Source organism: Neofelis nebulosa, chromosome 11 (assembly GCF_028018385.1).
Source record: "Neofelis nebulosa isolate mNeoNeb1 chromosome 11, mNeoNeb1.pri, whole genome shotgun sequence".
NCBI lineage: Eukaryota > Metazoa > Chordata > Mammalia > Carnivora > Felidae > Neofelis > Neofelis nebulosa.
This window is the reverse complement of record NC_080792.1, coordinates 26,048,886-26,070,956: the sequence shown is the minus strand read 5'-3', so window position 1 is coordinate 26,070,956 and position 22,071 is coordinate 26,048,886. Positions and strand designations below refer to the sequence as shown.

The following is a 22,071-nucleotide window of genomic DNA, read 5'->3' as shown; positions in this document are numbered from 1 at the left end:
CCGTGAGAAGCAGGATTCTGAGAGCAGAATCTTCATAGTCCTGGCCCATATACCTTACACGGCACCATGCTGGTCAGGGACTGCTCACGTGAGGGGCCAGTTACCCCTTTTCCAATTGTTGTGATGTGCCTGCATGCACGTGTACACACACATGCACACACACACACACACACAGAGTATTCTCTCAATGTGCTAAAAATGTTGGGAACAATTCCTTCTAGTTCTTGACCTATGACCTCTAGGCAGCTCAGTGGCCTCCAGATCATTATTTTGCTTCAAAGAGTACCCTCCAGGTTAAAAGCAGAAACATTTGCTTGGCAAGAAAAGAGAAGATGTTCCTTTCTGTGGCCTTTCCTGGCGGCAAGAAAAGGGACATTGTTCCAGCAGGCTGGCGTGTGGTGTGGTCAAGGAAATGCATCATACCCCCTCAGCAAGGTCCTTTCAGGACACCCCAAAGGGCAGCAGCACCAGTGGCTGGCCACGTGGACCAGGCTGGTCACTCAGGTTGGGCAGCCAGCACAGGATGTCCATGCGCTAGGGGAGGAAAACCTGATTGGTGTAGGATAGACAGGCAGACAGACCACGCCTGCAGATGAGCACTGGGGAAACCACCTTGCTGGGTGATTGGGGAAACCGGGCAGGGGGACTTCTCCATCCCGCAAGAAGAAAGATGACCCAAAGACCTTGGGTGATTCAGAGTCAGACGTTAGTGACCCAAAACAACAATTTCTTCATTTGGTCCTGCCATTAGCATGGTAGGAAGGGGAAGCTTCCCTCTGCAAAACTGAGAAGATCTTATTTCAAAGTCTCTGAAATGAGGTAGCACGTCCCCCCTCTCATTCCTTGCTGCATGATAGAATTGCCTGGACCCCACCACTGACAGATCAGAATCTCTGGATAATGGGTCCTGGGTGTCGGTGACCTTTAAAGTTCCCCAGGTGAATGTAATGTGCAGCCAGGGCCAAGATCCTCTGTCCTTGGGTCTTAGGGATTTATCCCATTCCCCATCCTGGAAGGTGTTTGCACCATAGAAATGCAAGGGATTAGCCAGGACTTGATCCAAACTTATAAAATATTAGCGGAATGACCCTCTGTCCTCTTGATGTTAATTAGATTCTGCCTTGCCATTTTAATACTCCTTTATTTTCTATCTGTGCTATAAGGATATACGATTCCTTCAGAGTGGAGACTGTCTTATTTGCCATTTCTCACCCATGATGTTCTATCCCCCATCCCCACCCCCCATCCTTCACCAAAACCAGTCTATTCTATTCTTACATGTTTATAAACTCTTCTTCTGTCCCTCGACCATCTCCCTGATTCTTACATTAGCCCTTAGCATCTCTTGACCATTGGATAACTTCCTAACTGGTCTGCCCTTTGCTTGCCTTAAATTCCCTTGAATGTGTCCTCTACACCACATCCCGCATGATCCACAAAGTACACAAATCTAGCCATTTTGCTAACGTGCTTAGGCCTTTCCTTGCTCCCCATCACATGTAGGACCATGGTCTTGCCATGCAAGGCCTCCCCACTCCAGCCCTGCTCTCCTTTCAGCCTTGGATCTCCCATTTTCCCCATCATGCACCCCATGTAACAGCCACACCAACTCGCTGTGGGGCCCTGTAATACAGAAGGGCCAAGCCTCTGTCTTGGGACTGGCAATGGTAAGAAGGCCACGAACAGGTAGTGAACCCACTCACAGTAGCTCTGGTGCACAGCACAACCTGCACGGGACCCAAAAGACAGCCCCTAGGAGTCAACACAGATTCTGCCCTGCCCCATCCCCTCCAAGCTGAGTGACCTTGACCGAATTCTACTTCCCCATTTCCTCTTATCTAGAGTGTGGATGATAAAATCCACCCCCTACCTGCCACCCTCTCAGAAGGCTGTCATGAGATTCTACTGAGATGATCACTGAGGAAGTCCTGTGAGGCACTGGTCAAATCTAGGAGCTTCTACGAAGACATCAGTGCATAGGTGCCGCATGGCAGTTCACCGGGGCCCATTGGGAGTCATTCACACGAACACTGTGCACGTGCTTGTGAGCAGGGCAGGCATGTTGGTGGCGACACCGGCTTCTTCCCTTAGTGTTTTCATAAAGGGAGTCGGGTGAAGGAAATGTCTTGGAATAGACAATCTTCCTAAACTCCCCCGAAATAACTTCAGTGGAAACAATTGTGGTAACGTCCACTCTACAGTTATTGTTCCAGTCTACCACAACATGGGAAAAATCTCCCGGCATTTCCAACTCAACTGGGAATCAACTTGACTTCCAGAGGCCTGGAAACAAAGGGATTGTGCTCCAGGACTGCTCTGGGTCTTCATGGCCTACTGGAGCTGAGGACAATCCCAGGGTTTGTATACAGTATTAGCTTTTCCTCTCCACTTCCCTTCAGGACTCATGTTTGCCAGAGACCTTTGTATTTTCCCATAGATAACTTTTGGGGGTCATGACCAAAAGAGTTTATTACAACAATACTTGAGATTCTAGATTTCCTCCCAGTCAGTTCTATAGCGTGCTGTTGCAGATTTGAGATCTCAGAATGCTCTTGTCCATGCCCACCAAATGGAACCAGAATGGAATGGGATGGGATGGGATGGGATGGGATGGGATGGGATGGGATGGGATGGGATGGAATGGAATGGAATGGAATGGAATGGAATGGAATGGAATGGAATGGAATGGAATAGAATAGAATAGAATAGAATAGAATAGAATAGAATAGAATAGAATAGAATAGAATAGAATTCCCTCCTTTGAAAAGTCTTTCTTGGTGCTCTATTCCTCCACCTTCTAACAGGTGCTCATCTCCCCAGACCTGGTTAGAGCCTCCTGTCTGGTCATTCTGCTTCCCTGCTGCTTCTCATACTGGTCTGTCCTCTTCAAAAAAATTGTCAGAACACCTTCGCCCAATCTCTTCTGTCCTCTCCCTCCTTGACTCGAGAGGCAGCATGCAGCTCTCCACTGGCCCATGAGACAAAATCAGGAGCCCTCTGCTGGGCATCTGTAGTCCCTGGAATCTTCCTCCATGACCCCATCCATTCTGATCGCCCACCACTTCCTAATTGTTGCCCCCAACTGACTGAGACCAACCTGATTTTCCTGTCATTTTATCCTTTAAAAAAAAATGTGAGCTTGTTAATTGTGTGACTAAATGTGATTTTCTACTTTTGTAAAACAACCATTTTGACCTCTTCTTTCTGGTTCACCATTCATAATAGACCAGTTTCCTTCTTGCCTCAGTACATGGAATCCTGCCCCCTGCCTCTCTGCCTCTAATTCTCCCAGCCCTTAGAATCTCTCCTCTCTCCCTTCCCTTAAGAGGTGTTCCCTGATTACCCTGCTGGGACATTCTAGAATCTTATCTTTCTCAGAACATGGTACCTTATGGCAGCACTTGATGTACTTTAATGACATGCAGATCCAGGGCACAGGCAGATTCTGACTCAGTAGAGCAGGGGTAGGGCCTGAATTCCTGCATTCCTAACCAGCTCCCAGGTGATGCTGATGATGCTGGTCCATGGACCACACTTCACGTAGCAGGATCTTGTAACCATGGTTCCCATGTTGCATGCTGGAACCACCTGAGAATTTTAAAGGAGATCCATGCAAATCTTCCACCCTTAGATATTCTGATTTTCTTGGCACAGGATACAACAAGAGCATTGAGATTTTTTTTTTTTTTTAAATCTTCCCAAGTGATTGAGGTGTGCAGTCCGGTATGGGATCAACTGCCATATTATATAGTGTGAATATAGCTAAGCCTATTATAGATTTCATCTGTGCTTTCCTTAGCTCCCTGCATAGACAACAATCCCTTTTAATACAGGACTTGGTCACTTTTTTTGTTTTGTTTTGTTTTGTTTTGAAGATTGATTGACTGATGATTGATTATTAAGCTGTTAGCCACTTTTTTGACGATTAGTCAGTGTTAATAGAGCACATATTGCCAGTAGGGAACCATACTAGATGTCAAGAGGGAAACAAATGAGAAGGGCTTGGATTTTGCCAGGTGAAATCTATACAGTGCCAGCCTTGGCCGAGGGTGACCTGTATGGCGGGATTTCAAGGGCTCCGGACATGTTTCCTCCTCATCCCCACCCCTGAGGGGAAAAAAACCAAACAGTACCTCCCTGGCTCACTTATTCCCAAAACACTACCACTATTTTTTTTCTTCTGATCTAAGGCTGTAGTTCTCAACTTGACCACCCTTTAGAATCACCTAAAGAGCTTTTAGAATCCCCAATGCCTGGGCTGCACCCCACACTGCTTGCATCAGAGCCTCTAGAGTGGCACCCGGCCATCAGGATGTCTTAAAGCTCCTTTGGGGCTGTCAATGAGCTGCCTGGGGCTGGGAACCCTGGACCTCAGGTTTTATTGATTGAAATGTAAATGTAATCCATTTATTCGCCTCTCAGGGGATTGAGTTTATCAGGGCCTTCCCTGAAGACAGGTTCTAATAGCAGTAAGGGGAGTCTACGGCCATACCACCCTGAACGCGCCCCATCTCCTCTAATAGCAGTAAGGGGAGAACGTGAGGAAGCTGGGCGCCTGTCAAGCTCATGAAGTCACCACTGAGTGGGGGAAAAGGCCCAGATGGGGAAGAGAAACTGTTGCAAAATGCCTCCCTAGGGTTCATTAGAGCAGGGATCCCACTACCTGTGTTTATAAATAAAGTTTTATTGTAGCACAGCTATGCTTCTGTGGCTACTTTTTCTATACAGCGACAGAGTTGAGACCGTATGGCCTGCAGAGGCTAAAATATTTACTCTCTGGCTTCTTATAGAAAAGTTTGCCAACTCCTTCCCTGGAAGGTTGACCCTGCATATACTCCCTAGCTGCAGTTTCTGTATCAATACAAATGCTCAGAATTTTATTTTTTATTTTTTTTAGTGTCTTTTTTTTTCAATATATGAAATTTATTGTCAAATTGGTTTCCATACAACACCCAGTACTCATCCCAAAAGGTGCCCTCCTCAATACCCATCACCCACCCTCCCCTCCCTCCCATCCCCCATCAACCCTCAGTTTGTTCTCAGTTTTTAAGAGTCTCTTATGCTTACAAATGCTCAGAATTTTAAAAACCACTTCTCTGTAATTTTTTAGTTGCTTTTAAAACAGAGCAGGGGCATCTGGGTGGCTTAGTCGGTTCAGCCTCTGACTTTTGGTTTCAGCTCAGGTCATAATCTCACAGTTCATGAGATCGAGCCCTGTGCCGGTCTCCGTGCTGACAGCACAGAGCTTGCTTGGGATTCTTTCTCTCCTTCTTTTTCCGCCTCGCTCTCTCTCTCTCTCTCTCTCTCTCTCTCTCTTGCTGTCTCTCAAAATAAATAAATAAACTTAAAAAAAAAAAAAAAGGAGCAAAGCAGAGTGTCCTGATAGATGTCTGAGAATAAGTCCTCGTTGTGCTGAGGTATGGCTCTCACTCACCCTTGGGGTGGTGGGCCATGGGTGGCCGGGGCTGCAAACTGCCACCCTCTGTCCCCAAGCAGCTTCACTGGGTTACCCCCACGTGCTGTTCAGATGTCACCGTCCCCCCTATGGGCTGCGCGCTGGGGAGGTTGGGAGCCCCCACGTCGAATCCTGATAGACGGTAAAGGTTTGGACAGGCTGCCCATGGAGGATGGATTCTGGGGAGGGGCTGCTGGAAGCAGAGACTCTACAGATGGAGAGAGGCGACGCGTCTGGGAGCTCTGTGACCAGAGCAGGAGGATGGCCGGGAAGCGCCTGAAGCCCGCGCTTCAAAGTCCTGTGTCCAGGCTCTCGTGTTCCCCTCCATTCCTTCTTGAGCCACCACTGTGCCCCTGAAAGTAGGTCAGATCGCTGTCTGCTACAGAGACATGGAGAGAAATAGATACCAACTAGGTCATCATAGCTGCTAGCACCCAGTGAGCCAGCCCAAACCAATGGCTGCCCAATTTAAGACAACGCAGAAAGACTCTTTTATGTGTCAGGGAATCCTTAATGGCCACATCCACACAACAAAAGGTCAGCCCTGCTTTCTGGGAATGGAACAAGTAATTGAATTTCTGAAATGGTACATTTCCTGTAGTCAGAGAGAGGTACAACCCATGTCCTTAAAGTATTCTCTTAAAAAAATTATGAAGTTGGAGGCAATTATGTCTTTTACCAAAGATCTTTGCAATAGGGCTCAAAATTTCCTAGTGCAGTTAAAATGCAGTTCCATGCAGGAATTTTTTTGCATGCAAGCAGCTTGGAAGGAATTCATCTCTATCTATTGATTTCCTGTCTTTCTTCCTAATTGGAAACCTTCATAAAACCATGTACCTTGTACATTTAAAATTCTGACAACACACTTGTCAAGGTCCATTATTTTCACACGGTGCCGCTCTTATGAATATTTAGCTTGGCAGCTTGGCTCTTAGTGATTTAACTTGGAAGGAGGGAAAGGGAAGGAGCAAGGTACCTCCAGCACGGCTCAATCATAGCAGCCCCGTGAATTTATGCTTTTGACACTGCTGGCTGTCTACAGCATGACTCCAGCGAAGGCCGTCAGGGGGCCGACCCTTTACACGGCTTGTTGTAAACTGTGCTCATCATTCGTTCATTTTCTCGTTCCGCCATCGGATGCCGTTGAGTGCCTGCTACATGACAGTGGCTGTGCACGGTGCATTGGGATTGGAAACTGGGGGTCCACACTGCCCGAGCGGTGCAGCCCCGCTGAATTCTGCATCGGGTCTTGCTGTGGTTGATGCGGGCTCTCAGATCTGCTGCTCTCCCGGGCACCGTGTATGATTGCATCCTGAGTCTCTGAGTTAACATCCCACTCCACTGTGCTTGCGTTAGGTCTTCCATTTAATTGAGTTGATCCTCCTTTTCCTCTCCTGTGGAGAGTGTATAATAAGAGTCCCCCGCTCTCAGGGTCGTGGTGAGGTCTAAATGAGCTAATAGATGTAAAACTCTTTGCTCCATATCTGCCTCAGTATTATCCTTATCATAGCTCACAACGCTTGCAGACATAACTTAGTTCCTTCTATGGTAACTTGTTCCTTCCGGGCCAATGGAATTGCTCATGCAGTGGAAGGGAGTGTATTTATGGGGCAGGACTGGAGGGGAAGGAAAGCCTTTGCAGGCTAGCTTCCCCCCATTGTTGGGCTACCTCATCCACATGGGACTCCGCTCAGGGATGCCCTTGCCTCACCTTGCCATTTTCTTTGCTATCTTCTTGCCGCCCGAGGTAGCCTAAGAGGTAGCCAGAAGAAGCCGCTGCAAACAGACGAGGCGTATACAGGCAGGTTTTTCCACGCGTGCAAGCCGTCTCCCAAGTATGTTCTCCCCTTCTCCTCCTCCCCAGCTCTCAGTGTCACCGGTCAAGTGGAAGAATCTCATTGAGCACGTGCAACATGCAAGATGCTATTTTGGAAGTAAAACTCTGACATGGAAGGCAGGACTCAGAGGAATCTCCTAGCCTTTGCCTACACTGTGGTCTGAGATGTGGCTCAGAATTCAACTTCCCCCCCAGTGCTTCCCGCCAAGCAGAGAGCACAAACCCAGGGCAGAGAGCTGGGGCTGAAGGCCATTCTGGAATCCATGACCACAGCCCAGGAGGGACCATTGAGTGGGACCTTCTTATGAGTGCCTGACTCCTGGTCACAGTTTGGGCCAGCCCACCTTAAAACTGCCTTGTGCAGGAGAAGCCTTGTTTTGAGCCCCTAAGGAGACCATGCCCCCCTCCTTGGCCCCCGCAGCCCATTCTTCCCTCTGCCCCTCTGTTCCTGGTCTCATTTCCCTGGCTCCTGTTACTTGTATGACTTCTGCAGACCCGTGTTCGTCCCCTGGTAGGTAATGGCCCCCTCTCAGCCTGCCTGGCCTCAGCTCTGTAGACCCAGGGTACTTTTGGACCCTTCTCATGGCAGGCTGGTCTGGGCATGGGCACTTCGTGTTCAGGAAATATGTGTCTGAGGACTGGCCAGAGGGGCTTCTGTGTGTCATTTCATTTGCTTTCTAACGTCTCATTTAACCCTCACAACAGGAGGCATGTTTAAGTTCTCCGTTTTAGAGCATCAGAGACCATGGCTCGGGGGAAGGAAGAGAAAAGACCTACTGCCTGGCCAGACTGGCCTCTGGTCTTGCACACAGGATGGGCTTGATAACAGGGGGTGTGGGCGCTTGTAACAAACTCCGGGGCCTGTGGAGTTGAGTGGTGGGCACCAAGCATCCATAGTGCCATTGTCACTGTGCAGGCCAGGGAACGGCCACCTTGGTCCTCAGAGAGCTTACAGTCTAACCGAGGGCTGCGGGATCTGAGTCTTTGTATCTTCTCCAGTTCTGAAGGAGAATCGCAATTACAGGTCGAGGGCTGGGGGAGCCATGGAGCATCCTGGCTTCTTACAATGCAGGAGAGATGACCCAGTTGAGGGCCACAGTCTGTAGGCCCTGGGTCACCTGTGCATGCTACTGCTCCACAGTGGGTGGAACGAGGATGGCCCAACTCTGGTCCACCCAGGGCCATCGGTCATCTTAACTTTTCATCCAACAAGGAATCATGGAGGACTACAGTATCGAAGGCACTGTGGGGCACACGAAACCGAAGGAGACATGGCCTCTGAGCTCCTGAAAGTTTGTAGCATGGTTGGGGAGACAAGCTTGTAAGCAACTGTCTAGTCCATTTAGATACCAGGATGGAATGCTAAGAAGCGAAGCAGCTTGTCCATTGTGCTGTGTGTGACCAAATGGATTCATTCTCATGGGAACTAGGTTTGGTTTTTCTGGGCCTGGACGTTTATGCCAATGGCAAATTCGGGACAATGTTTTAGGGGTGAGCAAAAGTGGGGAAGATGTGGTGTGGCAGGCAGAGGGAAAAGCCTGGTTCCAGAAACGTGTGCGAGGGTGGGGTGGCAGCGTATGGAGCAGGGAGGAGCGAACGCCCCTTAAAGATCAGCCATCAACTATTCTCCAGTCCGCTTCCAACCCCAGGGCAGGAACCTGGATCTCCTGGCCCCCAGCCCAGTGCTCCTTTTGATGCATTACCATAAATAGAAGCTTAAAACCAGTTCTCAGGACCAGCAGTGGGGAGGGGTGGGGGGTACGGATGGGGAGGTGAGGGCAGCGATTAAAGCTTTTCCTCCTGGTGGGCTCCTGATCTGACACAGGAGATGGGGCAGTGAGAGCCTGAAGATTTCCTTTGGCCACGGAACTGTTTGGAAAGGCCGTGGCTGTGTCAAGAATACCGGTCATGCGACTAAATCCTGGCCCTCGAGTCGGCCACGCAGCCCCACAGCCCCAAATCTGATCCCTTGGACCCAGCTTGTGCACACCGATCTTCTTCCTTATGCTGGGGGTGCCTAGGGCCTGGAGCTGCATGGCACTGGAGGCTGACTCTTTGCTCCTGAAGGTCAACATTGTGGGAGATGTTGCCTTCTTTAGAAAAAGGGAGAGGGAGAGAGGGAAAGGGAGGAAACTCATCCCTGAAAGCCTCATGGATAAAGGGAACAGCGAGTGAACCAGCTCTCCTGGCCCGGTCTGTTTCGGCGGCTGGGCGATCCAGCAGACAGGGGTCACCCTTCTGAAATCTCCTGTCCCAGGGGACAGCGTGCCTGCAGGTGAAGCTCCGAGTATGTTCTGGGGAGGCAGCTGCAGCGTGAGAACTGCTGGCAGCTCAGGGCTCTGTGCTTCTAGGTCAGTGGGTGCTCACCAAACTAACTGCATTATTTGTGTCAGTGACTCAAGGAGGGTAGCACGGTGGCCCGGGAAGGGGAGGGTCAGTGCGCCAATGACAAAAAGTCCCCCGCGTTCCCTTCAGAAATAAAGCCAAACAAAACGTGATTGTGGCTTGATTCAATGCATAAGCAAAAAGGGAAAGAGTTTGCATTGCACGAACGCTTGCCTTTCACACCGGGGAGGTCACGGTCGCTGCTACAGTCCGTGACATAAGCCAACACAGGTAAGCCAGAGGTTTTCCCACTGGTCTTTGGCAAAATGAGAAAAACGGTTGAGCTCACAGTGTGCCTGGGGATTAGGTTCAGGTGAAAAGGACCCACCATATTCAAAATTATTCTTGAAAACCCCTTAAATTCCCGGGAAGTTCAGAACACTTGGTTGGGGGCACGTGCCCTGTATGGTATTTTAGACATGGGAGTGTGTATCTTGTGGCCTACTGTAAAGAGGACATAAGCCCCATAGAGTATTTTAATTTTATTTCTTTGTAAGTATGCATGGGTGTAGACAGCACCTGCCTGAGACTCTGTGGACAGAGCATCCTGTGGTAGAGTGCAGTGCCTCTCATAGAGCTGAAGCTAATCCCACGTGAAGGACCATCTTGTACTTCAAAGTCATGTCCCTTATGAAATGAAGGTGATAGTAGCTGGGACGTCCTTAGGCAGAGTGAAAAGTAACAACTCCCCACTGTTCAATTTAAGCGTTACTGGTTTATGGAATTCACAATGCTGGGAACTACTAACCTAAGCCTCCTACTTTATCTCAGTTAAAGAAACTCTTTAGCTTTGTGTGTGGACAACTAAACAGAAGGAGAGTCAACTCTTTGCTTTTTTTTCTCCTGTGGAGGACACTGGCCTCGGCCTTGACTCTCTCTCAGCCTGTCGACCCGGTCATGCCGGTTGAGCTCCCGTGTCACTTTCTGAGAGAGGCCTTTTCTGATCCTCCGGTTGAAAACATTACCCTCTTCGTTTTTGTTGGATTCCCCTCCCGCCCCCCACCCCCACCCCAGTGCACTTGTCTCTGGTTAAATCTTCTTTTTCTTTTTAGTTGCATTCTGTTGGCTCTCCCGTTCCCCTTGTGGGATGGAAACCCTGAGCTGTGGTTCAGTTCGCTGTTGTATCTCAGCACCTTCATCAACTCATGGCGCCTCAACCGACAAGTGCCCCGTGAATGAAGGAAAGCACGATGGATTCCTGAGGGAGGGATCACACGTTGGCCTCTTGCCCCCAAAGCTAATGCTGACGCTACCCCTGCAGGTTCTCAGTCAAGACTGAGCGCAGAGGCCCCTCCCTCCCTCCCCACTCTCTCCCTGTGCGTCTTGTCTGGCCTCGCCTCTTAGATGTCCTGTGAGCCGCCTGCAGCCCAGTGGCCTGGCCAGCCTTTCACTAACCACTTCTCTCGGGTTGGGGTGGCAGTTGACCGTCTACACAGAGGAGGCTGAGCCTACAGCAAGCTGCACTTCTGTGCTTTGAGAATGTTCTGTACACAGCCAGGGAGCTCAGGGAGCGGTTGGCTGGGGGACACAGGCGGCCACATTCTAGAATGGCATTCCCGGGGGCTTGGGCTGCTGCTTCCCGGCAGTCTCCTGAGGGACACGGACAGAAAGGCTAAAGAGGTCTCAGGGGTGGAGGGCTTTCCTGGCGCAGGGGCTTGGGGTGCAGATGGGGGCATCTCACAGACTGTGCCAGAGAAAAGAAGGTGAAGAAGGTTGCAGAGCATGGGAGGGAGGGTGGGCAACTTGGGGAAATCACCTGCCCCACGCCAGGCCTGAGCAAGGCACCTGAATATCAGGTAATTTTATTTAATTCTCACAACAACTCTCTGAACTGGGTGTAACTCTTTATTGTGGCCATTTCATAGATGAGGAAAGCAGAAGCATAAGTAAGGTAGGTATCTACCCAGGCTTCCACAGTAGGGCAGCAGTCATGGCATTACTCTGGAGCAACGAACTCCTCGTCCCAGCCCCCAGTCACGTTGCTGAAAGACCCCCGAGGCTGGCTCGGCCAGCCCTGGGATGTGGGCTCTGTTGCTCTGGGGTGCTCCTTTGTCACAGCCTTCTTACCTGTACCCCCCCCCCCGCCCCCAATATCTGACCAGCCAGCCCTGGCCCACCAGTGCAGGGGGCAGGAGAGATGAATCTTTCATTCACACGCGGCCTCCCCTGCACAGTGGAACTCACCCCGGGATCCCAGTATCACAGGTAGAGCTGGTTTGGCAGGTGGGAGGTCGGGGGGGGGGGGGGGGGGCGCGGGCACAGGTGCCCTTACGCTGGCCGAACCCTGATTCCTGCCCCTTCGTATGATGAACCGCACCAGAGTACATTCAGCAGAAGCAAGAGCAGAGCCATTAAAGCATACTTCCTAGTATCTTGCGCTGAGGCGCCATCTTTCTTAGGCAGCTTCTGGGAGCTTCCAAGTCTTCTGGTAACTCAGAGGGTAGCCTCAGGCGTTCCTTCCTCCAGGCGGTCCTTGCCGCTAGCGTGTATCCTCGGTGTGTCTATTCTTCCTTGCAGCCCGTGGACTTCTTTGGGACACAGACAGAGTTTCTTTACATCCGTGGCACATGGTGTGGCCACAGAACACAGCGGCCATCTCTGAGTATTTGCAGAGTCTCAGTTTTCTTCCAGAATCCATTGTTGCTTCTATTCCCAGGATGGCTTTTGAACCTCCCCAAGTCCAAGACGCTATTCGCAAACGTGACAAACGTCCCCACCTCTCAGAGACGGCCACTTCCCCGCAGAGGCCAGAGCACTAGTATCGCTTTGTCTTCCCTGGAGCTTGCTTTATGGAGTCTTTTGAGGATTTGGGTCTCATCTCTGTCAGGAACACACCGCTGAGTTAGGGACCAGAACTCAGGCTGTATGCGTTTAAGCTCGTTCAGGCAGTTTTTCTGGAGGCCGCAGAGCATACATCGTGCCATTTCCCCCGGCCACTTGTCCCGTTCCATTTCTTGCACATCTTCCAGTCTTCGGTCTGCAGCAGCCTGAGGTGTTGCCTTTTTCAGTTCAGCGGGGCTCCCGGGACCTTCCGTGAAGGTCCCTCATCAGGGGAGGGGAGAGCCCGTGTCTGCTCCAGCTCCGTTCTCTTGTGGCCACCACGAGACTGTGCATCGGGGACTGCGCCCGGATGACTGACAATGGTCCTTGAAAACCCAGCCCCTCAGGAACTGCTCCCTTTACATTTTACACCGTATAATGTAGAGAGTTCTCAACCAGTGTTCTGTTGGTTCCTGCTCTCTGTCCTTTGCATCAATGTTCTCACCCATCTTTTTTCCTCGTCATTCAGAAATTATCAAATCAACGTCATTTGTATTTGTAGTTGCCCCTTGGGTTACCAGTGGGAAGGGGCGGGGATGGTCATGTTTCCTTTCCACGACTTCACCGATATAATAAGACCAAGTACAACATCATCTATAGCTACCTCGTGCTGGACTCGTGCTACCGATATAATTATATATATATATATATATATATATATACATAATTATATCACCGATATAATAAGACCAAGTACAACATCATCTATAGCTACCTCGTGCTGGACTCGTGCTACCGATATAATTATATATATATATATATATATATATCACCGATATAATAAGACCAAGTACAACATCATCTATAGCTACCTCGTGCTAGGACTTTTTTTGGTTATAAGTGATAGAAACCCACCTCAAAATACCTTCTTATTTTTTTTTTTTCTAAATTTTGTTTGGTGCTTATTCATTTTTGACAGAGATAGAGCACAAGCGGAGGAGGGGCAGGGAGAGAGGGAGACACAGAATCCGAAGCAGGCTCCAGGCTCCGAGCTGTCAGCACAGAGCCCGACGCGAGGCTCAAACCCATGAACCACAAGATCATGACCTGAGCCAAAGTCAGACACATAACTGACTGAGCCACCCAGGCGCCCCCATTAAAGATACCAAGGGGAGATCTACCGGCTCATGCAATCAAAGGAAGGCTCAAATAGTCATGGCGAAGGAGGCAGGAAGGTCAAGTATTTTCATCCTCATTTTCCACAAGAAGGAGGAGAGGGCTGGAAGAAATAACTGCCCAGGTTTAGCAACAGATCCAGTACCCAGGTTGCCTGAAAGGTGTGTGTGGTTTATTAGTCAGGACTCCCTTGGCTTTTATGGTGAGAAACCCAACCTGAAGGAAAGGGGAGGGGTGGGTTTTATTGGCTTAGTGCATCCAAGGAAGGTGTACACAGGGCAGCGATCTAGCCTCTGTCACTGCAGTACCGCTCAGGCACAGACCCCCAGATTATGATGAATGCCATGGGCTCTCACCCCAAAGACCACCACAGGAAAAATGTTCATGTGCAATTGTGGGGGGGGGGCGGTCAGAGACTTCACAAAACCTGCCCGGAGAGCCTCAGTTAAGCTCTTCCTCTAGAAAAACGTCCAGTTCCTGTGGAGCCAGCATCGCATGGTATCTAGAGCAAACCTTTTCAGAACAGGTGGAGTTGAGGTGCACATTCCAGAGCGTGAGTAGGAACTCCAGGCAAGGGTGAGTCCCGATGGCTCAGCCTCTGGATCTCATCCCTGCCTACTTTTATCTGTTTTCTTACACTGGGACTCCAGCTAAGGTATTGCATTTTTTACAAGTCTCTGCTGATTAAAAAAATAATAATAAATTGAAAGAAAAAGAAAACCACACATTTAACGTGAGTGAGCCTGTCTGCCCCTCACCTTTCTTTCTAAAACCGGTCGGCTTCTTCTGAATAGCCGTGCAGCCTAGAGATTCCAGGAATTTTAGAAACATTACCTGTTTATTTCATTGGACGTGACCCACACATCCTGCCCACGTGCCCACAGCAAGACCTTGGTAGGATAACTTCTTAGAAGCTATGAAAAAACATGACCCCCCGCAGGAGGAAGGCTCTGCTATTGAGACAAGCTCATTGTCAAGGGAGATGTACTTGGTATTTTTATGGCCCATTACGTTGCCAAGTGCTGTGGCTGCTTTGTACTGTTTGCCCTCGGGATACCTCCCCGAGTTGGGCTGGAGATGGGGGGAGCCTGGGAAGTCCTGAGCTGGCTTGGCCGGAGGGTCTGTCCTGCCTCCCTGGGACTCCGGCTCCCTGGGCTTGCCCGGTGGGCACGGCAGAACCAACGTCCAGCTTTTCTTCTGTCAGACTATGGCTGGGGCCCTCCACCTGGAATCTTCTGGAAAAAAGGAAGCCATCAGTTTCCATGTATTTTATAGCATTCTTGCGAGTGACAGGAGCCTGGAGGGGCCGATCAGTATGCAAGTTCGTGAAGAAGAGGAGACGGTTCGTGGTTTCCAAGAGGCCAGGGTGGAGGGTGCACATCCAGGTGTGATGGGGCAGACAGGTGTGGCACTGGAGAGAGCAGGGCTGGAGTACAGGGCCTACCTCCACAGGAGACTGGGGAGGGCACCTCCCCGCTGGAAGCCTCCCACTGACGCCTCACCTGGACCAGGGTCCTTGTTCCAACTCGGGTGTTTCACGGTTCCACTGCCTCCCAGTGAAGGCTATGCAGTTCCTGTCAGGTCTTGTGCAGTCTGGGGGACCCTTCACAGCAGGAGGAAGACTCTCGTACTGGTATAATGCTCTCTCTCTCTCTCTCTCTCTCTCTCTCTCTCTCTCTCTCTGCAAAGAGCTGATGTGTAAAAGAAAGATAACAGACGTGGGAGACAGTTTGGCTTGGATGATTTCTGTCGGGCTCAAGTCTGGGGTTAGTGGCCGTGGGCCAAAGGTCACAGGAATATCAGAAAAAATTTCCCTGAGGGGAAAGGGGGCATGGGGTTCTGTGAAGTGCGTACGTGGTTTCTAGCTTCCCTGCTCCTCCCGTCCCCCTGGTCCCTGCAGGGGTGCCGGAAGGTGGGGCTGGGCTGGGAGGTGGATGCACCCCGCTTGTCCTAGGGATTTGGGTCTCTCTTCATTGTGAAGCTGGGGCCTGGGCAGCATCTCAAGCTGTTGGTTTGGTGGGAGGCTAGATGACCCCCTCCAGACTGGAAGTCTCTGGCACAGGGCCTGGTACTCCAGCCCTGGAGCAGCGTACCCCTGTGGGTTATGGCCCCGAGGGCTCTGGAGTAGTACAGGTGGGGGGTGATGTGACCTCTGCCGGGGAGAATCAGATGGAGAGGACAGGGTGCTGGGGGACCGCACTGAGAGGACCAAGCTGTGGACAATCAGGGAGCAGATGGGAGAGGCCATCAGGCCAGCCTCACACTATGGACCTGTGGCTGGGACTGTGCTGTGGGATCTGGATGAGAGGGCCGGGAGTGTTCGAGGGCCACCATAAGTACGGCTAACTGGGTGATGTACAGAACAGACATTTATTGTCCCACGGTTCTGGAGGCTAGATCTGGGATGGAAGCGTCGGTGGGACCAGTGCTCCTTCTGAAGGCTCTGGGGAAAATTCCTTTCTTGTCACCAGCCTCTGGTGGCTGCCAGAGTCATTGGAGTTCTTTGGCTCAAGCCGTGTTGGTCCAACACTGCCTCCATCTTTACATGGCCTTCTCTTTCTGTGTCTCTTGTGTCTCTGTGGCCAAATTTCCTTCTTCTTCTAAGGACACCAGTCGTTGAATTTAGGGCCCACTCATCCAGTATGACATCGTCTTCACTTGACCATATCTGCAAAGACCGTATCTCCAAATAAAGTCACGTTCACAGCTCCCTCCAGGGTTAGGACACCAGCTGATCGTTTTGAGGCACATAAATCTACCTGCTTAAAGGGGGTGAAGAACCATCCAGATGGCCCCAAGCCAGACATCAGGAGCACCAGTCCTGGCCCGCAGACTACCCTGGTGCTTCTCTGTCTGACCACAATGCCAAGCACATCTCCACACACTGCTGTGATGCTAACATCATTGGCCAGCTGACGGAGGTCATAACATAGCTTCTAGTCTTCTCATGTACCCCTATCAAACCCCTTAGGGCTCAAAATAGGTACCACGAAGGCTTCCCTGACCCTTCTTGTAAGCAGGGTCTTCCTTTCTTCTTCTGGGCTGCCAGAGGCATCTGTCCAATGATCCCCTGACCTCCAGGGCCAGAACTGAGTCTGTTCATTCTAGTATTCTCCAACTGATGCACCTGGCACACGGTGGGCCTTCGGCACTGGTTGCGTGAGAAAGAACCAAGGATGGACATACGGGTGGGTGGGTTTGACGGACGATGTCAAGTAACAGAAGTCTTCCCTGGCCACCCCGCCCCCGCCCCCGCGGTGCTCATGCCCTTGCCGTGCCTTGTTCTGCTCCGTAGTGTCTTTGTCAGTTATCAGAGCGTCTGCTCACCTGATGGTCGTCTTCTCTCTGCTCTCACTAGAACGTGTGCTCTACACAGACCAGCATTTGGCCGATTTCTTTTTCACTATATGTGCGGTGCCTAAAACGGCAATGTTTACAGGAAAGGTGGACGGGAGAGCTGGTGGATTTTAGGATGGGGGGAGGGAGGGGCGCCTGTAGCCTAGTGGAAGTGTGGCACTGCGAGCACAGGGTCAGTGGGTCTCAGGGCCGAGGGCGCGGTCTCAGGGCCTCGCCTGGTGTGTTTGTTTGTCCCTCCCTTGCTGCAGCCCAGACCCAAGATTTGTTTGTCTCTACTGGCCTCTCAGGGCAAGGCCCGTGCACTCCCAGCCTGGGGCCAGCCGCTCTGCTGGGCCTGCCTTTAATCCCTTGGAAATACCGCCCTGGGTTGTAAGTACCCACCTCAGCCTACCCTGGAATGGGTGGATTTTATAATAGAAGGAGAGCAGGCAGGGCCTGGGGTGGTCCAGGGTAATGCTGCGGGGTCTCACGTGACTCGAGACTGATGAGAAACACCAAGCAGCTGGTAAACCAGAAGGCCGTGCCCTCACTTGTGGGAGGACTGGGGAGGGGGTGTCTCCTACCTGGACTGACATTCATATGAGGCTCTTTCTTTTTCTTTTTTTAGTGTTTATTTACTTATCTTGAGAGAGAAAGAGTGTGAGTAAGGGAGGGGCAGAGAGAGAGAGAGGGAGAGAGAGAATCCCAAGCAAGCTCTGCACTGTCAGCTCAGAGTCCAATGTATGACTCGATCCCACAACCCATGAGATCGTGACCTGAGCCGAAATCAAGAGCCAGACGCTTAACCGACTGAGCCACAGAGGCGCCCCCGGGGCTCTTTCAAGGCATAGAATGGAAGGATTTGTTAAATAAGGAATTAGAGCAGAGACCACTGTTTGCTGTCAAAGGATAATTCTAAGAAGCTTGATAAATTTCCATTCTCCACTTTAGTGATACATTCTGAAAAGCAGGGAGGGAACTCTGGTCCAAAGCCGAAATATCATATCCCCTGGCCAGGCCTGGAGATACCAATCCCCCATGCTCCTTTCCAGATTCTTTATTATTCACACTTGTCATTGGGTGCCTCTTGCCTAGAACATGCTGCCCTTTGCAGCCCTCTCTTATATAAAATGTTTCAGGGCAACTGCTTCCTGGAGAGTAATGGAGCGAAAGGAGCATGTCCCATTGTGGCTGGATCTTTCTTGCTTGCTTTTTTAAAAAAAATTTTTGTTAACATTTATTTATTATTGAGAGACAGAGAGAGACAGAGCATGAGCAGGGGAGGGGCAGAGAGAGGAGGAGACAGAGCATCCGAAACCGGCTCCAGGCTCTGAGCTGTCAGCACAGAGCCCGACGCGGGGCTCGAACCCACAAACGGCGAGATCATGACCTGAGCCGAAGTCAGACGCTTAACCGACTGAGCCACCCAGGCGCTGCTCTTTTTTTTTTTTTTTTTTTTAATTAACACTTGCTGTCCCCTCTCCCCAGAACCTACTGCCCCCGGATTTTCTTCCCACTTTTTAAAATTGAGGCATGATTTACGTACCATAAAATTCACCCTTTTGAAGTGTACAGTGAGTTGGGTTTCTTGGGGTGTTTTTTTTTTTTTTTTTTTTTTTTTTTTTTTTTTTTTTTTTTAGTATATCCTCAAGGTTACACGTGCAACCATCACCCCTGTGTAATTCCAGAATATTTCCATCACCCAAAGAGAAACCCGGTACTCATTTGCAGTGACTCCTTATCCTTCCTCTCCCCAGCCCCCGGCCACCACTCATCTACTTCCTGTCTGCACGTTTGCCTATTCTGGACATTTCATAACAATGGAATTATACAATACTGGGTTTCGGTGATTAGGTTCTTTCCCTGAGCATGATGGGTTGTTGTTGTTTCTTTGGAGGGGGGGGGTGGGAGTTGTTTTTTTGTTTTCTGAGAGTGAGAGAGAGCCAGGGAGGGGCAGAGAGAATGTGTATGAATGTTAAGCAGGCTCTACGCCCAGCATGGAGCCGGAGGCACAGCTTGACCTCACAACCCTGGAATCAGGACCGGAGTCAAAACCAAGAGTTGGGCCCTCAACCAACTGAGCCACCCGGGTGCTCCCAGCATGATATTTTTAAGGTTCATCCACGTTGTCACATGTATCAGAACTTCCTTCCTTTTTGTGGCCGTATAATATTCCATTGTATGGACATACCACATTTTACTTATCCAGTCCTCAGTTAGTGGACATTTGGGTTGTTTCCAGTCGTGACTCTGATGAGTAAGGCTGCCATGAACGTTCGCGTACCAGCCTTACCTCTTGCCGGTGACTAAAGAAGTTGGGCTAACCCGGATCAACACTGGCCTGATGGCAGATGTGGGTCTGAGCACAGATTCTCTCTTCTTCCGCCGGCCACCTATTTTCCCCGATTGACCCCAGTCACCCTTGTCTTGGAGGGAGTGTGGGCAGCATCTTGAGTTGTGCAGGTCACTCGGTGCCAACCACCAGCCTGAGAAACAAAGTGGCTGATTGAAGAGAGTCCTCCAGTGAAGCTTGTATAAATACAGTATGTCCTGCTTTATGCAGAATCATCCAAAGGAAGCGCCAGGAGCTGAACGTTCACGGTGCAGCTCCAGACCCCATGTTTTTACTCTTATATTTTCTACGCATTCACATACTTTGGAGGAGACAGGTGGATGGACACGGAGGTCACAGCAGGGGCTTCATTAGAAGCCTCGAGGGGCCCTGCAGGTCCTCTGGGCCACTCTGAGTTTAGTAGAGAGCTAGGACTCCAGCGGAGGGTGAGTCCCAAAGGCAGCTCCCCACTGTGTGTGGAGGAGAAGGGCAGGATGCAGGCCAGAGCCCAGGACTCTGAAGCCCAGACAGGGGAGGCTGCACCTTCTGGGCTCATGGAAGGCCCAGGGTCGCAGACAGCTCCGTCTGCCTGGCCTCAGAGCTGAGATCCCCATCCAGGCTGCCAGCTTGAGAGGGAGCCTCGGCTTCCTTCCATTGTCTACGTGGGGCACACCCAGTGTGTTCCTTCGGTGACCCCAGGCCAGGAGGGAGGGAAGGGGCCAGCCCGGAGCTGGGTCAGGATGGGAGAGGGGAAATGAGAGGGGAAGACTTGGTGTTTTTCCTTGTTTGTGTTTTGTATTAAAGAAAAGCAAATAATATCCTTTGAGAAAAACCATTAAACAAAGCACATCCTAAGGCTGCACAGGCCCATTGTGGCCGCCTGGAGCCCGGAATTCATTCATGCTCTTTGGCCGGATTGTCGGAGGCAAGAGACAGGGTAGGAGGGAGGGACTGTTATTACAATAAATGTTGAAATGTGTCCTTCCCTCCTGGGACTCCATAGGAGGCTAGGCCAAGCATCTGTGATGCCGGAGTCCCTGTGTCCTCCCGAGCCTGTTCCCTCTTGTCCTCCCACTGCCGGGCCTCGGGAAGCTCCTTGAGACTGGCCAGAACTGCCAACATCCACCCCACACTGGTTGGGGACTAAGCCCTGAGAAGGCCTCCCAGTGAGGCCATCCACTGTGGAGCCTGAAACCAGAGGGCTGTTACCATAGAGGCTCTGGGCCTCAGTCTCCCTGTCTATAAAGTGGGGGCGGGGGGGGGGTGGGGTTGGGTTATATGGACTCTGGCTGACCACTCTTTTTTTTTTTTTTTTTTCAACGTTTTTTATTTATTTTTGGGACAGAGAGAGACAGAGCATGAACGGGGGAGGGGCAGAGAGAGAGGGAGACACAGAATCGGAAACAGGCTCCAGGCTCCGAGCCATCAGCCCAGACCCTGACGCGGGGCACGAACTCACGGACCGCGAGATCGTGACCTGGCTGAAGTCGGACGCTTAACCGACTGCGCCACCCAGGCGCCCCTGACCACTCTTTTTAAAACATTTTTTTTTAAGTTTTTATTTATTTTTGAGACAGAGACAGAGCATGAGCAGGGGAGGGACAGAGAGAGAGGGAGACACAGAATCCAAAGCAGGCTCCAGGCTCCAAGCTGTCAGCACAGAGCCCGGCGTGAGGCTCGAACCCACGAACTGTGAGATCATGACCTGAGTCGAAGTCGGACGCCCAACCGACTGAGCCACCCAGGCGCCCCTGGCTGATCACTCTTAAACACACCGAGACCTGTCACTCCCTCTCATCCTGTGTGTGCCTAGGGCTGGCCTTCAGCCCAGCTTCAGCAGATAATTCTGCCTGGGGCTTGGCATGTGCAAGATCAGCCCCATGTTATAAGTCGAAGGTCTTTCTCCAACCTTGACGTAGATGCATAGCTGTTGTCCTGACGACACTATACAAGAGACCATCCTTAGGATTTTTCCCAGTTCAGAGTCTAAAACAGCATTTAACTATTTCATCCTGAGTACTCCCCGGGAGTGTGAGGAATGAGGGTCCTGGGTCAGAATTGCCTGGGCTGTCCTGGGCTGGCGTGAGACAACCCGGGTCCTAGCCCACTCCCTCTTTGTGAGGCCCTCTTTGTTTGCAAGGGGCTGTGTCTCCTTGTCCTCTCAATGGCCCGGAGAAGTTACTGACATTCCCACTGTGTCGGGAAGCTGAGAGAAGTCACGAGTGTTCAAAAAATAACTCCATCATGCAGCCGTGAATCCGGGATCTGGTCCCCGCTTTGTTGCTAATGCTCTACAAGACCTTGAACTGGTTCACTCACCCCTCTGGATCTCAGTGTCCTTGTCTGGAATTTGAATGACTGGGTATGACAGATTCTAAGGTCTCCTTTGTCTCCTTCCTAATCTTTGGTTCTGTAATTACAGCATCATTGCCTGGTGGGAAATGGATTCATTCTACCATTTTCCATTTTTCAGTGTGGATTTGGTGGTCGGAGTCTAGTCGTGCACTCCCGATTTCCTTCGTCACAGATGTCGTTATCAACAGTTACGTGCGAGAAGGTCTTTGCCGTCTTTCCCAAGTTACTAACGATCCCCCTTCCTCCCACATGACGCAGGGCTACCACCCGATGCCCCATGAAGTAGAGATCGCCCACACGAAGAAGTTGTTCCGGAGGAGGAGAAATGACCGAAGGTAGGAGAGACTCCGTCGAGAACTCTGGGTTTTCTGTCCTTGGCGAGCCGTCTGTAGCTCCGCCGGTTCTGGCCTGGGTTTCACTTTCCCCAGTGGCCAG

At 50.8% G+C, this 22,071-nt stretch overlaps 1 protein-coding gene across 10 annotated transcripts in view; it reads left to right on the top strand.

Moving 5' to 3' along the window:
* CTIF (cap binding complex dependent translation initiation factor) overlaps positions 1-22,071 on the top strand; it is a 294,493-nt gene that overhangs the window by 138,402 nt on the left and 134,020 nt on the right. For all 10 annotated transcript variants that reach the window (XM_058692173.1, XM_058692168.1, XM_058692164.1 and 7 more), the window contains one exon: positions 21,895-21,971. In XM_058692173.1, the coding sequence (XP_058548156.1) occupies positions 21,895-21,971 (77 nt within the window). The remainder of the gene's footprint in view (positions 1-21,894; positions 21,972-22,071) is intronic.